The sequence below is a fragment of the Gymnogyps californianus genome, chromosome 5 (genome assembly GCF_018139145.2).
Source record: "Gymnogyps californianus isolate 813 chromosome 5, ASM1813914v2, whole genome shotgun sequence".
Taxonomy (NCBI): Eukaryota; Metazoa; Chordata; class Aves; order Accipitriformes; family Cathartidae; genus Gymnogyps; species Gymnogyps californianus.
The window spans coordinates 57,445,991-57,462,096 of NC_059475.1; the positions used below are offsets into that span (position 1 = coordinate 57,445,991).

At 38.4% G+C, this 16,106-nt stretch overlaps 1 protein-coding gene across 2 annotated transcripts in view; it reads right to left on the reverse strand.

Annotated features, from left to right (window-relative positions):
* SETD3 (SET domain containing 3, actin histidine methyltransferase) overlaps window positions 1-16,106 on the reverse strand; it is a 63,402-nt gene that overhangs the window by 37,106 nt on the left and 10,190 nt on the right. For both annotated transcript variants that reach the window (XM_050897319.1, XM_050897318.1), the window contains exon 2: window positions 1,314-1,423. In XM_050897319.1, the coding sequence (XP_050753276.1) occupies window positions 1,314-1,416 (103 nt within the window). In that variant the 5' untranslated portion in view covers window positions 1,417-1,423. The remainder of the gene's footprint in view (window positions 1-1,313; window positions 1,424-16,106) is intronic.

Genomic DNA, 16,106 nt, shown 5'->3' on the forward strand with positions numbered 1-16,106 from the left:
GCTAGGAAGAAAAAAGGTAAACAACCATTAAGTAGATAGTCTCTCAGACAAAAAAAAAGTCTGTTTTCAATAATCCAAGCAAAGCACTCTGTTTACATTAGCCTGCTTGCCATCATTCTTGCTGTAATGAAAGCAGATAATAGCACAGAGCTTACCTTAAGTAATTGAGAAATTTGCTGGTACATACATTTGACCTGCCTAGTCAATAGTGTTTTCATAGATGCATGCATACTGGAAGGACAAGCAAAGGAACACTTAGCCAAGCTCTAGCTCTAGATTATATCCACAGTGTCTCTGACAATATTCTAAATGCCAGCGTGTGGATTTCTTGATCTAAGCCGCATAAATCCAAGTGGACAGCTGAAGATTACTTTGCTCAACTGATTTGAAAAATCTTTGTGTTGAATAAAATATGGAAGCTTGACAAAAAGAACAGCTGATACTTGTCTTTGCTTAGAAAATTAGATCTACATTTTATTTTTGGTAGCAAAGCAGAGGCCAATTGTAGCATAAGCATCAAACTGCTCTGCCAACTCCTTGTCTCCTCTTTGCAAGCAAGCATTTGCAAGCAATGCTAAAGAAAAATTCTGATTTTTCTAAGGCAATATTTAGATGTGTCCAGGATATGAAAATTTGGACTTGTGTTTCAAGAAGTGTAGCTCAGCACAGTTACTAATGACAGTAGCAAGAGTGAACAGTATTTTAGCACTATCATATGAAATTATGCTCTGCTTTTCATATTTACTAGAAATAATGGATGAGTTCAAAGTTCCTCAACAAGTGAAACAGCTTCTGGTCTTTAAACAAGGACTAAGCACTACAAAAAAGTTTCCAAACAACAACAAAACCCCCCATTTTTATTGGGGAGACAAAAATATCAGTGCAGTTGAAGTGAGTTGTATTGCTGCTTTCCACAGTTAATTTCTCTACTCTGATATCAGTTCAAAGTACTATTCAAATGTTAAACAGAAACAGTGTAATTCTTGAGGTTTACAGGAAAAACATTTTTGACAAAGCTGCAATGTCACATGACCTAGAGTAGACCAGTATTTATGCTTGTGTTGAGATGTAAAGCCAAAAGCTGCCAGGAATATGGTATTTCCAATACATAAACATATAAATAAGCCAGTAATGGTATATACTAACAGAGATATATACTCTGAGATACATACTATACTATCTTAAGCAAGCTGAAAAAGCAAGCTTGGCCACTTACAGGAAATTAATAGAATTCACTGGCTTGAACAAGAGAATGTTTGTGAGTGGTCTCCACACTATCCCTTTTCCCAGAGAGGCATAAAACTGAAACTTACTTTGCAATAACTCGCTAATTAGATTCAACATTTCCTTTGGAGATACTGTTGCTGTGGCTCCTGTACCTGACTTCTGAGTTTTTACTCGGCTCTTCTTCCCCATCTTCCAACTGAAACAGATTAAGAAGCAAATTGTCACCAATTACTAAGAAACAAAATACAACAATGATAAATGGACAAGATCTTCTCTTATTAGTCACTTTAAAAAAAGAGGATGAGGAGTTGTTTCTGGCATATATATGTGCAAGTATTATTTGCATGGCCTGAATGCAAGACAACCATACAGTGCAATCTGAAGCAATATTTCATGTAATTGCACATTAATTACCTCAGGGTAATTAGAAACTAGAAATTATATAGAGAAAAAAATAATTTAGATCACTTGCAAATTCATTATTTGTGAACAAATATTATGGACACCAAGGTACCCATGCTATACAAAACCAGGTTATTTTACCTCATCAGCTGCACTGTGGACATCAGCTGAATTAGTATTCGTGACTGCACTAAAATAGTAATTCAAAATGAATAGAAAATTAAGTATTCCATTTCAAAATAAAAATCAAAATATCATATGTATATCTTTGCAGCAGCTTCTTGTGGTTCAAGACAACCATTTAAGGAAAACTTATTTTCAGTTACCACAAAAAACAGAACATCATCCTAGGCCGGCTTTCCAATATTCAGAGCCCCTTGTTCTCATGGAGGACTTAAATCACACAACATCTACTGGAAGGGCAGCATAGCAGGGTGTGAAATAGCCAGGGAGTTTCTAGCATGCACTGGGAGCAAATTTTGATGCTGGCGCTGAACAGACTTCTAGGGGAGGGGTTGTGCAGGATTTGGTACTCATGAATAAGGCCGAACTGCTCATGTATATGACAGCCAATAGCAGCCTTGGATGTGGTAATCATGAAATGGTAGTGTAAGATCTTGAGGCAAGAAAGGAAGGAAAGAAGCAGACTAAAGACCCTGGACTCAGGACAGTAGAGTTGGGGCTTGCTCAGGGAATGATAAGCAGAATGCCCTGGGAAGCTGCAGAGGAGCCCACGACAGCCAGTCATCTTCCTGAACTCTCTTCTCAGCACAAAAACAAGCCTTCCCAACATGCAAGAAAATCAGCAGGCACAGCAGGAGGCCAGCTGACTGTACATGAGACTCCTCACTGACTGAGCACAAACAAAACAGAAACATGTAAAGTGGAAGTGGGGACAGGCAACCAGAAGAGAATATAGATGCACTGTCTGGGCAAGCAGAGACTGAACTAGGGAGGCCAAAGCTCGTCTGGAGTTGAAATTGAAGACAGATGTGAAAGGCAAGAAGAAACACTTCTACAGGTACACCATCAGCAAAAGACAGATTGAGGAAAGTGTAATTCAGCTGCGAAATTGGAAGCAACCTAGTGATGAAATGTACAGAAAAAGTGGAGGTACCCAACACCTTGGCCATGGTCTTTACCAGCAAGGTGTGCTATCAGGCTTCCCAGGTTTCTGCATCTAGTAGCAAAGCTTGAGGGAGGGGAGGATCAAGTTAAGGACTATTTAGGTAAGCTGGACCCATACAAGTACGTAGGACCAGATGTGAAGCATACAAGGTACTGAGAAAGCTAGCTGATGTCACTGGAAGGCTGCTGGCTATCATCTTTGAAAAGTCATGGTGATTGCCTATGACAGAAAACTGGTAACTTACAAACAAACCCCAACAGAAAAGGAAGGTGGGGGAAGGAGGGGATAAAGGATCCAGGGAACTAGATAAAGGTCCATCTCACCTCATTCGCTATACAAAACGTAGAGCAAGTCCTAAAGAGAAGCTATTTCCAGGCACGATGGACATGAATGTGACTGGGTTCAGACAACAGAGACTCCTAAAGGCAAACCGCGTACAACCAACCTGACTGCCTTCTGAAGAAATAAGTGACTCTCTGGACCAGGGAGAATCAGTGGTTGCCAGCTGCTTTGACTTAAGCAAGGCTTTTAACACTGTCTTCCACAGCATCCTGGTTGTCAAAGTGAGGAGACATAGACTGAATGGGTGGACAACAAGGTAGACAAAACAACTCCCTGGGCCATGAGGTTCAAAGAGTTGTGGTCAATAATTCTAAGTCTAACTGCCAGCTGGTAACCAGTCAACATCTTCATCAGATTTGAATACTAGGACAGAAAGCATCCTCAGCAAATTTACAGATGATATAAAATGGGGAAAGCAGTCAACATGTTGGAGGGCAGGGCCACCATTCAGAGTGACCTCAACAAACTGGAGGAAGTGGCCAACAGGAACTTTATGAAGTTAAACAAAGACAAGTGTAAAGTGTCCTGCATTTGGGAAGGAAAAAACCCTATACAGCATTACAGAAAAGGACTTGGAGACTCTAGTAGACCAGACAGCAAGTTGAACATAAGCCAGCAGTGTACCCTTAAAGTGATGAAAACTAAGCACGAGCATAAACAGCAGGTCAAGGGAAGTAATTATTCCCTTCTGCTTGGCACTGGTGAGGCCACATTTAGAGTACTATACAGTTCTGGACCATGCAGCACAGGAGGTAATGGCAAACGGGAGCACGTCCAGAGGAAGGCCATTAAAATAGCGAAATGGCTGACACATGAGATGAAAGACATGATGAGGGAGTTGGGTTTGTTCAGTCTGGAGAAGAAAAGGAGCCCACTACTGCCTTCACCTATGTAACAGGGAGTTATACAAAGGGTGGATGCAGATTCTTCTCAGGCAAGCACAGCAAAAGGTTGACAGGCAGTCACATGATGCTGCAAGGGAAATTCCAAATAGATATAAGGAAACTCCTCACCATGAGGGTAGTTGAGCACTGGAACAAGATGGAGATTTAACAGCATCTCCAAGCAACCTTGGAGAATTTAAAAATTTGACTCGGCAAGGCCTTAAGCAACCTGATTTAACTTTGAAGTTAAAGCAGAAAATTGAGCCTCTCAGTCTCCAGAGGTCCCTTCCCATCTACATTTTTCTATGATTCTACATGTTACTGCAACTGATGTTTTCACCTCTATATGGGCAGCCTATGTAGTCTATATGGTATATAATATCTTCCCGTACAGTATAGAAGATTCTATGTCCAGTTACTTCGCAGTGAGAGGGGAGTCAGACACATTCAGGTAACTTTGGACATATGAAAGACTTCAACTGCCTGAATCATCAAGATCACCTCAGCCAGAGCAGCTTTAAGTTATCACACACTCCACAATAAAATCTATAAAAATGCTAAAAATCACTGTACAGAAGTAGTACTTCAGATTCCAGATGTTCTGAGCACTCTATATATATAAAAGGGATCCTTTTATCCTTGGTCAGTGTACCTAGCTTACCCAAAATGAAATGTCTCCTCTCATACTCTATCAAAAAGTTTTGTTCTTTGGCAGCTGGCATTAATAGTGGAATGTATCAACCAGCAGGTGAAAAGCTGCTTCTCCACACTGACCAAGGCTGAAACAATTGCAATCCATATGTTAAGTAACTGTATACGGCAGACCATTCAAATACAAATGCTATACATTAAAAAAATGCTAGTGGGAAAGGTACATAATCTGGCTGCTTTCATTTTCCATTAAGATTAGAGTGAACAAGAAACTGCCAAGCCCAAGGCTTATTTTAAATAGTAACTTTGAATGATCAGGAAGCAAGTTAAGGTTAACATTGTTAACTTATTAACTCAAAATTAAAGGAGCTCAAAACTCACTGAAAAGACAACACCTCATAACAAAAGGAAAAAAAAATCCAAGGCAAAACTATAAGGTGTTTTCAAAAAGAAAGGCAAACCAACCAAATTCTTTCTTCTTCTGACACTAAACAGTGCAAGGAACAAGACTATCCCTGAGTACATGGAGACTGTAAAGTCCTGGGGCATACACCCCCAACCCCTCCCCCCAATTTCAGCTCTCTAGCAGATATCAGAGGCTCAAACAACCCATCTGCACTGCTTAATTTTATCAGTCCCCCTTGAGTTGCATAACTTACTTTCCCAATACAGTTTCTACCATGAAAAGCCCTCATGTGCAGGCTGGTAAGGAGAGATCCCTCAGATTCAATGTGGGAATCACACTGGCTGGTCACATCCCTTGAAGTTTGCAAATTAACACTGGACATCCTCTTGAAAGACATTGCTCTACCACAAGCAATTACATTTGATACGAGATTTTTATAACATTTTTCAGCTCATATGAAGCAGGGAGTAATGCTCATAATGGAGATCCATGTTGAATTTACAATAGTACAAATTAGAAATAGGACCAATATAAATGGCCAACCTGCCATAATACAGTGTAAGACATAGAAGAACATTACCAGCAAAAAAATAACTTAGAAAAGTTTATTTTCATGGTCTTCCCATTATACACTTTTTCCTTCTTTTTTTCTTTCTAATAATTTTCTCATACCTATAAAAAGATAAACAGAGCTCTTGGTTCAGGAGGCCACCTTCACAAAGACTTTATCTGCACATCACCTATCACTTGAGTGTTCCCCTCTCCCATATGCCATCCTGTTACATTTATTTTAGACCCTTCTGCTCTTAAGAGAAATCAAGTCAGATGGGTCTGTAATGGATCCAACAGCAGGTTTGGGGACAGAATCCAAAGTCTTCAGGGCAAGAACAACGCAGTTCTGTGTTGATTTATACAAATGGTTTTCTACATTCCCTCTAAGCACAATCCCCTGCATCTTTAGAATCATCAGAAAATCAAAGCACTCAGTGTATTCCACGTTAAAAGTTATAAATTATGATGACATAGTTTAGATCAATCAAGATGCTCATAAATATTAAGATAAATAATTTCAGTTGTTCAACTTATTTTGAAGGATTTTGGTTTCTCATTTCTAACAAAGTATGTTTATCAACCAATAAATTGAGGAAAAGCAGTCTAAGTAAGTGTTCTGTATACACAACTACCAAAATACTGCAGGCTTTTTTTCTTTCTTTCTTTTTTTTAAGTTGTATTGAGAGGAAGGATCTGCTTGGAATATAAACATCCATCGGTAGATTTTATGAGAAGAAAAACCCAAAGACAACTGTGCACATATTATACATGGAGACATGAAAAGTGTCACCATGCAATCAGAACAATGACACACCAATACATGAAGCTCTATGAATACAGTACACGGTCAGCACTATAATTTGAATTTTTCCCTGTATGAAACATGTTAGTAGTGAGAACCTATTTTGCAGTGAAAGCATTGCCAAGAGTTATGTCTAAAGATAAAGCTGATTTTAGAGTATGTGAACTTCAGCTTCCCAAATATGAGAAAGAAAAATTTGAACAAAGCTTAGTATTTGCATTACTATCATAGGTGAATATTGCTTTAGAGGCCAAAAAAAATCTCTAGCTGAAATCTGCTATACGCAAGTAAGAAGTTCAAGGCTAATACAAGATCTGTCTCAGCTCCTACTGCTCAGATAACATGCAGCAAACATACCATAGGAAAAAACAAGTTCAGTGAACACAATTCATTAGATTGATGGCACTGTAATCAGAAATGCATTTTTTCAGTAAGATACTACCAGTATATGATCCTGAAATAAGCTCTGTAAGTATCTTCGCTCTCTCCTTCAATGCATGTATCTTGTCTAAACTATTGCTTCTTAGTCATCAGAATTTCTATAGAGAAAATATGCTGCATGCATGATTAAATCAGCAAGTCTCTCACACAAAAAAGCAAAACCAGCAGACTGATATCATGAGATATCTTGTTATGGAAGTATTTCCTTTTAAGGAATCATCTATCTTGATCAAAACTGTACTTTTTTGTCCAATTCCCAATCAGAAAAATAGGTTTCTACTTCCTACATTACTTATCTCCATTCACTGCTCAGTTACATGAAACAGATATAACTATTTAAAAACTAATGCATCTGACAGCTGTATTGTTTAGTAAAAGCCATAATTTGAAAGGAATTGCTACTATACATAGCTGTCTAGAAAACGTATTCCAAATACCAACCCAGCAGAGCTGTGTAGCATAAAAAAATTCACATATTGTATTTTGTATAATATATATAATATAAAAATAATGATGAAACTTTTTTCAAAATTTCTGAAAACTAACACATAACATAATATCTGATTTCACACTTGGCAAAAACCAGTTTAGTTAATGGTCTCTGCCATATTTAACCAGCAAATGATGAGTTATACTGATAACATGAGACCCAATATGGAGAAAGTGTGGTTCCTTTGTCAAACTACTCTTTGTAATTAAAATTACATTAATAAAATTATAGTTCATGAAACATTTTAGAGCTAGATTTCAATTCTACTGAAATCCCTGAAATTCCCAAAAGATTTGTAACTTCAGAAAAAACAGTATTTTTTAATTTGAAATAAAATTTCAGATATGAAGCATCTTTTTTTGCAAGTGACTAAAACTATTGTTTAGAAAGAAATAAAGTATGAGCCTGCTTCTCAACATAGCAATGAAAGGACAGGCTGTTTGCCAGTACATGCATGACAACAGAAGAAGCAATATAAAATAAAATATAGCTGCATGACACACGGAGAAAAACAAAACAAAAAATCCTTCAGGATTGAGATGAACTGCAGACTTCATAAATATCTGAAGAAGCAGCAATACACATTTCAGCAGAAAAGTGGTTTGGGCTTTTTTTTTTTTGCAAGTTTGTTTTTCTGGTTGTCTCCTGGTGAATATTTTTTAAGTACTATACCGTGTTTCCTTTCAAGTGAATGTGTTGAAAATTCCTGAAAGCATTCTGCAAAGAGAGTATGCTGACGGGAATGATGAATAAGCTTGGTAACACACAACACAGCCACATTTCCAAATATAGTGTATCAGCTGGCTTGGCAAAAAGAATCATGCCAGAACTGGCAGTGAGGGGTGTAAATGATCCATCTCCCCCCCTCTAATACTGCTATCAAAGAGCAGTTGTGTTGTGTCAGACTTTGAACCTGTTTCCACATCACACACAAATAATATTTTAATGAGCTGTAAAATATTCCCCCCCTTGACTTACAGCTTTAAAAAGTAAGCATATTCACCTAACAGCTTTAGAATGTAACCATGAGAAGTCTGTACAAAAATCCCAAAAGTACTAAAGAATTGCCACCAAGTGCATGTGTTTGGGGTTTTTTGTTTTTGAAAAAAACAAAACAAAAACAAAAAACCCCCAACATGACTGCTTAAACGTTTTATTTAAGAAAGCTAATACTTATGATATTAGAGAACTTGACCACATCACAGGACCGCATTTCCTTATGGAAGCAATGCCAAGCTTGGATGATAAAATATGGATCTTCCCAAACAATTGTTCAGGAAAATATAATCCATTTAATCATTAACAAACCCCCCCAGCTTTTCACATTCACATGACCATCAAGAAGTTCATTGCAGCACTATGTAGAGCTACAGTTAAGTTTGATAGAAAAAAAAAATCTATTATAAGGCCCTATAAAGATACTTGCCTCTCACTCATTGGGTAAAAATACAAGCTTGCAACCTTTGTTACAAAACTCTGAATATAATCATTGTGCTAAGCAAACATCATATTAATTTTTAAGTATTTAACTGTGTTAAAGAATTTATCCTACATGATGCAGAATATATGAAGTCTGATTTCTTCTGGACGCGCATCTCCCTTTCTTATACACGCCTTTTCCAATGGTCCCAGAATCCCTGCAGTGCTCAGTTACCCTCCTCATCTCTTCTGGGACTCCACATTGCTTTCAGTTCCCTCCTCACATGACCTTACTAGCCAGGCAGCATCTTCTTTTGCAGGTTTCGATATAACTGCGTATGTTGGGCAAAAACATCAGCACACATGTTGACTAACAAACGGGCCAAGCAGATAAACTATTCTCAACACAGCTTTTCCTCTAGGAAGCGGACCAACTTATGTTTGAGTTCTCCCACTCTGTCAAAATTGATTAAAAACATCCAACAAGTTGACGGGTGAAGGGGGAAGAACCGACCAGCAGACAGAACTGACATGCTCTTATAAGCCTTATTTGCTTCAGCTATTACTTTTTACTTTACAGAGTAGTAAACCAGCTACCCAAAAATTTGCTGAGCTTTTACAATAACAGCCAAGTTAGGAATTCCCACAACAAGAGTTATGCGTTCAAGTTTAACTTTGCTTCAAGGACTCAGTATTGCAGTATCTTAACATTGTATCTTCGATTCAGATCCTTGTAGATGCTAATTACATTATGTTCTCATTACATAATAGTTCCCACCCCACGCATCTTCTTGGCATATACTAGCACAGAAGGTGAGGGGTGCAGATCTAGAATCAGTATTAGAAGGACAGATACGGGTCGACAAGGGCAGACAAGGAGAAGACGAGGGAATTCTCAAGCCACGCAAAGAGCACGGAGAGGTGAGTATAGTAGGTGGTTGTGGGATATGTTCCTTGGCTGCATCGAGAGGGAGGACAGATGAGTAGGATGCACACAAACCAGGCTTGCAATTTTTTTTTCTAGTTTGATTTCCTAGACTAAGTCATTTTCCCCACTACTTCAGAGAGGGAAGTGTATCATCTCTTGTACCAACATATGTTGAGCAGCCAGGGTCTTAAGGGACAAGCTTAATGCTTATAGGCAATTGACAGGAGTTCTCCAATCTGTATGTAGGAGAACACAATTTGACACTTGATATGACCAGGTTTACATGGAATGTGATCTTTTGCTTCCACTGATCAAGTTTTTTTTTCTCTTAAACTTGAATCTTATGACTGTGGGTAAAAAGATAAATACATTTTATAGCAAATAGAGAGCATGAAATCAAGAAGTGTAAGAACAGTGTGGGTGGAGGAAGAGATCTGTGATCTTTAAGAAAAATTCAGCTTATACATTTACAATGAACACTATGTTTGCTTGTGAAAACCACCTACATAATGTCACTTGGAAACCACATTAACACTCTCATCACTCCTAAGGTATTAATCTAGATGTTCCCACTAAATAAATGACTAATTAGTTACTGATTCAATCCCTTTCCCCCAGCAATCAATCTCTCACCTTTGCTGTACTCCACCCCTTCTCTTCTTGCTATTCATTCTCCTCTCCCACCACTGCCCTTTCCTTTTTCTTCCATTTCTTCATTTCCTCTACAAACTTGCCCTAAAACCTCTCCTAAATACAATGTCATTGCAGTTCACTGTGTTTGTGTACTTTATTTCTCCATCATGTTTCTGTTCTTCTATTTAAGTTGTAAGCTCTTTTGGAAGTGGGCTCTCCTATGATTATAGAGGGCTGATAATAAGGCAGCCTTTTTTTTAAACAGGATCTGAAGTATTGCCATAACACTGATGACAATGCTGACAAAAATAACTTACAGAAAACATTAATAAGACTAATGATAGAAAAGCCCATACTGTTTCCACTTAGGATTGCATTCCACTTAAAATACAATCTAAATTTATGTTTCCCAAGAACTGCCTTAGCCATAAGCCACACTATTTCCTTCTTTAAGAGCTAGCTTTGATACACTTGCTCCTTGTGGCAAGATGCTGTACTTTGAATCAGTCCAATGCACAGCCCAACTAATACAGAGTGCCCTAGGTTCTTCTGCTCTCCCAAAACAACTTGCACCCCTCAAATGCAGTTCCTTCTTGCTAGTTAAGAAACTATAAATTCTCTCCTATATAAAATAAGGACTGCCATGCTTAGATTTTTTATCTGATCATCAAGTCAAGAATGCCATCTCCAGCAGCAGCCCACAGCTCCAGTTATGCATGTTCTGCAGGAAAATGGAGATCCTGGCACACACGTATATTGGTTACACACTGCAGTTTTCTTGCAGTACCATCTTATGAATTACTGCTTACCATTCCTCCCTCCTTTTCTAGTGTCTGCTCCCCAGATTCAAGACCCCATAAAGTCACAGAGCTTCTTCCTCAGTCTTCTTGATCAAAAAACCACTTACCTAGTATCTTTCCATTTCTAAACAACAGCACTGAGCAGCATCCACCATCTCCTGGAGGAATAGTGAGAACAGAAGTTGCTCTGCCCTGTTTCTTTTTAAAGTCTACAGTTTTCATCCTCATCTTAGTCTTCTTTATTTCTCTTCTCCCCCCATCCTGTCTTTTACCAGAGGAAAAGTAACAGTGACAGCAACCAAGAGCAGGTACTTAGAGAGCTACAGGAAAAGCACGACAGAGGGATTTTTCTCCAGTGTGTTCACCCAGCTTCTTGCGGCCCAAGCTGCAATGTAGCAAGCTGCCCTTCTTCATGAGGGTGCGAAATTACCCAGGTCAGCTTCTCCTACTTCATACAGAATTTCAGTTTTATTTTCCTTTCAAAGACCTGATTTAGCCACATGACCCATTTGTAATGGGACTCTGCACATTTCCTCTCTCAGGCAGAGCAAATGAAATAGGTTGTCCCCATCACCTCTTAACAAGAACAGTCTTCCTGAGATAAGCTCTCTGCAAGCCTCATGTTTTTTGATTCAGGTATTTCCTCCCCACACCTTTCCTCTTCTTTCACAATCAGTTAGCAGATGGATTTTTATCCCCTTCAGGAGGTAGGTACCTTTTACCTCTGCCTCTACTCTCTGGGCTACTTGCTTCTTCCAAACATCTATTTTCTTCAAGAAATCTACCAAGCCAGTGGTTGTAAGCTTCACTGTTCCTTAAAGTGGGCACAGTATCATAACAAAAGTACAATAATCTAAAATTAACTGATTAAGAATAAATTCTTAAACACTGAACAAGTAAAAACAACCAAAGGGAAAAAAAAAAGACGGATATTGAATATATGTCTCAAGTTTTCACTAATGACTTGTTTCAATAAACCCAGATGTAAAATACATTTTGATTGTGAGAACACTGCTTACATGTTTTATGCTGGAAGAGCCGTTTGCTGACTGTGTAATTCCAAGAGCAACCCCCTCAACATATACAAGAAACTTTAAAACGGTTTGGCCCACAAAAGGAATGAGATTAGTTGTTGTCAAGAGCTACCCTCCCAATGCTCACATAAGAAAATTTCCCCAAACGGTAAAGCCATAAATACAGAAATGTTAATACTGCCCCAAATCTTTATCAGCTAGTATGTCATAGCTATGCAAGACTTATAGTTAGAAAGTTACTTTGGTTATACCTATTATCCTGTACACACACATCAGGAAATAACACACTATACAATGTTTAATTTCAAATGTTCATATGCTAAGACATGAACTAGTAAGTACGTGCTACCTTTGCCTGTACTTAAACTGATTTGTAAAGATCCAAAAATTCTATAAATTTCCAAAATAACTCCTGTGATGGCTTAACACAACCTGTTCTACTTCCCATTGCAATGTGCCAACAATGCTCAAAATCACTTTAGTGCATTTTTTCAGTGACTTCTTGAACTACGCTAGCATCCTCACAGTATACTTAACTTCACAGTGTAAATACAGGATAGTCACTAAAACTACTTTATGTAAACCTTAATATCAACGATGACTTATGCGATCAAGAACTAGGACCTTTTATCACCGTTTCCTGTATTTTGCTTAGAGACAGACTAAGTGACAACAGTAAGAAAATCAGTTGGTGCTGATGACTATGAAGGCATGAGTAAGAGTTAAAATTCAGCAATACTATGTTAATAGAGGTGCAACAAAACAGTATAGCACTCATTACATTGCCACAAAGTGAACAATGAAGCACAGAACTTCAGTCCCCATTCAAGACACCTGATGTGCTTTGAAATTTTGACAAAGCCTTGTATGCAATTAAAAACTTTAGGATGATGGTATCTAACCACACATCATTTCAATGGGAATTGTTTTTTTAACCCAAAGTGTACATTTCACATGGGTCAGCCCTCACTGGAACTGCTTTTGGTCACTAAGAATCATAATAATTTTAACCACCAAAAAAGAGGCAGCACCTCTTTGAAGGGGTGGAATAACTTATTCTAACAAGAAGTTAACCCATTCCTCCATGTGTCACCAAAAAAAAAGTGTGTGCGTGCATATAGCATCAGATACATATTTTGTATGTAAATTCTCTAGGATGTACAGAAAATACTGGATGCATATTGGATATCTATCACTATATTACTGCACCTGCTTCATGTAACAGCTAGAGCAGAAGAAACTGAGCCTGGCTGAACAGCAAAAATAATTTCTTGGGTATCATTGCATAGATTTTAAGTGTTTTTAATTGCATTATAGTCAATGGCATAAATAATACAAAACTAGGCAATAACATATATTCCAATTAACTGGACTGTCTCCAAGGAAGAGATTTAAAGCTGAAGATGCTTAATGCCAAGGACTACTGTTTAATTGCAACAATAAATCCACCTAAGTGGAATGCCCTCAAGCAACCTAGTAGCAATTGGGCCCACAATTATTTCTATGCACAGAAAAATTCTCCTATCAGTTCTGTTTATTTTTTATCTTAACACCTTTGCCTACCCTCTGCTTTCTACACATATTGCAACTCCAATATGATTTACTATTGCCTGCTAGGCTGCTCCTTTCCAATCAGATAATCATGTAGGGCCATCATACTGACAACCCACATCTCCAATCACCACATAGGCAGCAGATCCTATAGAAGTGATCGCCATGGTGCCTGGGCCCTTCTAATGTAGCTGATCCGCATGTTGAAGTTTCTTCTCCAAGCAGCTAGATGATACAGATGTAACCGTACATCAGTTACACCATGTCCCTTTCATTCAAAAGGACTTCCTACCCACACAGTCCTTGCAATACTTACATGAAGTGGCAAAAACCATCTTGCAAATCTCTCTAACAAAAAGGAGGAAGGAAAGACAATATCCTCAGCAGAAAACAAGTTTCTACAAGCTTTAAGACCTGTTTTGTGCTATGTGGCAGCATATGGGATTCTTGCCCTCAAAATGAGTTTCATTATACATTCATGTCTTGTAACAACTTAAATTGGCTGAATATTTTGATACCACTGCTGGAACCAAAAAAAAGCTTAAGGACCTATATTTAGACACTGAATTGACGCTACCCAGTGAGCACAATTAAATTGTGCTTGAAGTTATAAATATCTGAATTCAGCTACAGTTTTGTGTTGTTTCCTGGAATACCCTGTCCTTACAGAAGAGGATCTAAGCAGTTTTAAAATAACGGCTGTATTTTTCTCTAGCTAAGAGTGAAGCACAGCTGTTCCATCAAGCTTCTGCCCACAGCATATTAACTCCCCAAAGGTGTACTCAGAGATGGTACTGCTGGCACTTCACCCTGACCAGCAGTGCTTAGGATCACTATCAGACAACAAAGAACAAAACACCCCCAAACAGTACAGAAGTGTCTATTCAATGCATAATCAATGCCAAGGACTTCCAGGCTGCAGCCAGGAACCACAGTACGAACTAGTGTGAACAAGGAAAAGATAGCAGTACGGAGAATTCCAGTGGGTATGTGTGTGCCTTTTCCTAACCTTTCTAGGACATGTGGGAATATCTACACCAGTTAATGTGCTTGCTGTTAAATGACGTTGTGTGCCTTGTACAATTCTGAAAGACACTAGACAGCTCATGTTGAAAGAGGATTGAGTTCACGGTAGTAGGGAGGAAAAAAGAAGTTTGGAGTGGCACTCCACCTCCATGAGAGTGTGCTGCACTTTTTCACACCCAGATAGTACACCTGCCTGTGTTCCTGCTGTGGGTGCAGAGTGACATCAGCTAGTCAGTTGTATATATTAAAAAAAAAAATCACTGGTCATTCTTGGAAATAATGAATCAGCATTACTATCATTCATTCCATATGTACCCATGTGAAGTTTGAGGAAAATTGAGCTCTCCATTGTATGGTAAGGTTGTGCAATGGTTGCCAATGTATAAATTGTAGCAGTGTACAGATTTACTACTATGCAAGTGATAAAAAGAGCACCTCCAGAGTATTTCTTAATAGCTCAAAGGAAAAATTTTCCCAATAAATTATTACAGACCTGCCCTGTAGTAGGCTTTTTTTGCTGGGGAACCCTCACTGAAGAGATTACAGCCCTCAAGCCCAGTTACAATTACACTTCAAGATACCGTAATTTTAGTGTCCCTGGAAAACACCCATAGCAGACCAAGCACTCAGCATTTCTGAATCCCAAAGGAATACCATTTTGACAGTTTGGAGAGGAACTTCTGACAACATTTAAGTGCTATGCACATTGTAAAAAAAAGAATTTAAGAAGCTTCTGCTATGAATGCCTGATAAGTGATGTAATTGCTTAATACAGTTGGAAAGCCGTCCAAACCCACTTGCCTTAAGCCCACTCCCTATCTAGTGGTTAAAATGGTGACTATTCTAGAAAGTGTGACTAGAAGTTTCAGGCAAAATACTGGCAGTTTTGTGATCTTTTTATTCTAGACCTTGAAAATGAAGGAGCAGGTTCCTTCAACCCCGTTTTTATTTTCTGGCATTCATAGTTGGCAACTTGAGCCCTTAAGAGTCTCCTCCGTGTTTACTCAAACTAGTAACACTGCAGTGGTTTGAAATAAGAAAGCTTTTAACATAGGCATTTACTGGGCTGTCAGGAACAAGAAAGATGCAGCAATATTAAGTATTACTTGGCTTCACCCCTGAGCTTTCAGATGTTTGATAAAGTAATAACCAAAATGTATACAGACCACAAGGCACTGTAAACTGCCATCAGCTGCTCAGAATTTTAATCCTCGCAATTCAGAAGAACTATGGTAGAACTGCTTGGTAGCACTTTTTTTTTTGTACATTTGCAGGTGACAAAACAGACCAAAGCAGAAATATTTTGAACATTTATTTTAGCACACACATTAGAGTAAATGCATTGCTCCCTCCAGTCCCAGAACACATCCAGGAAGGCCACACCACTTT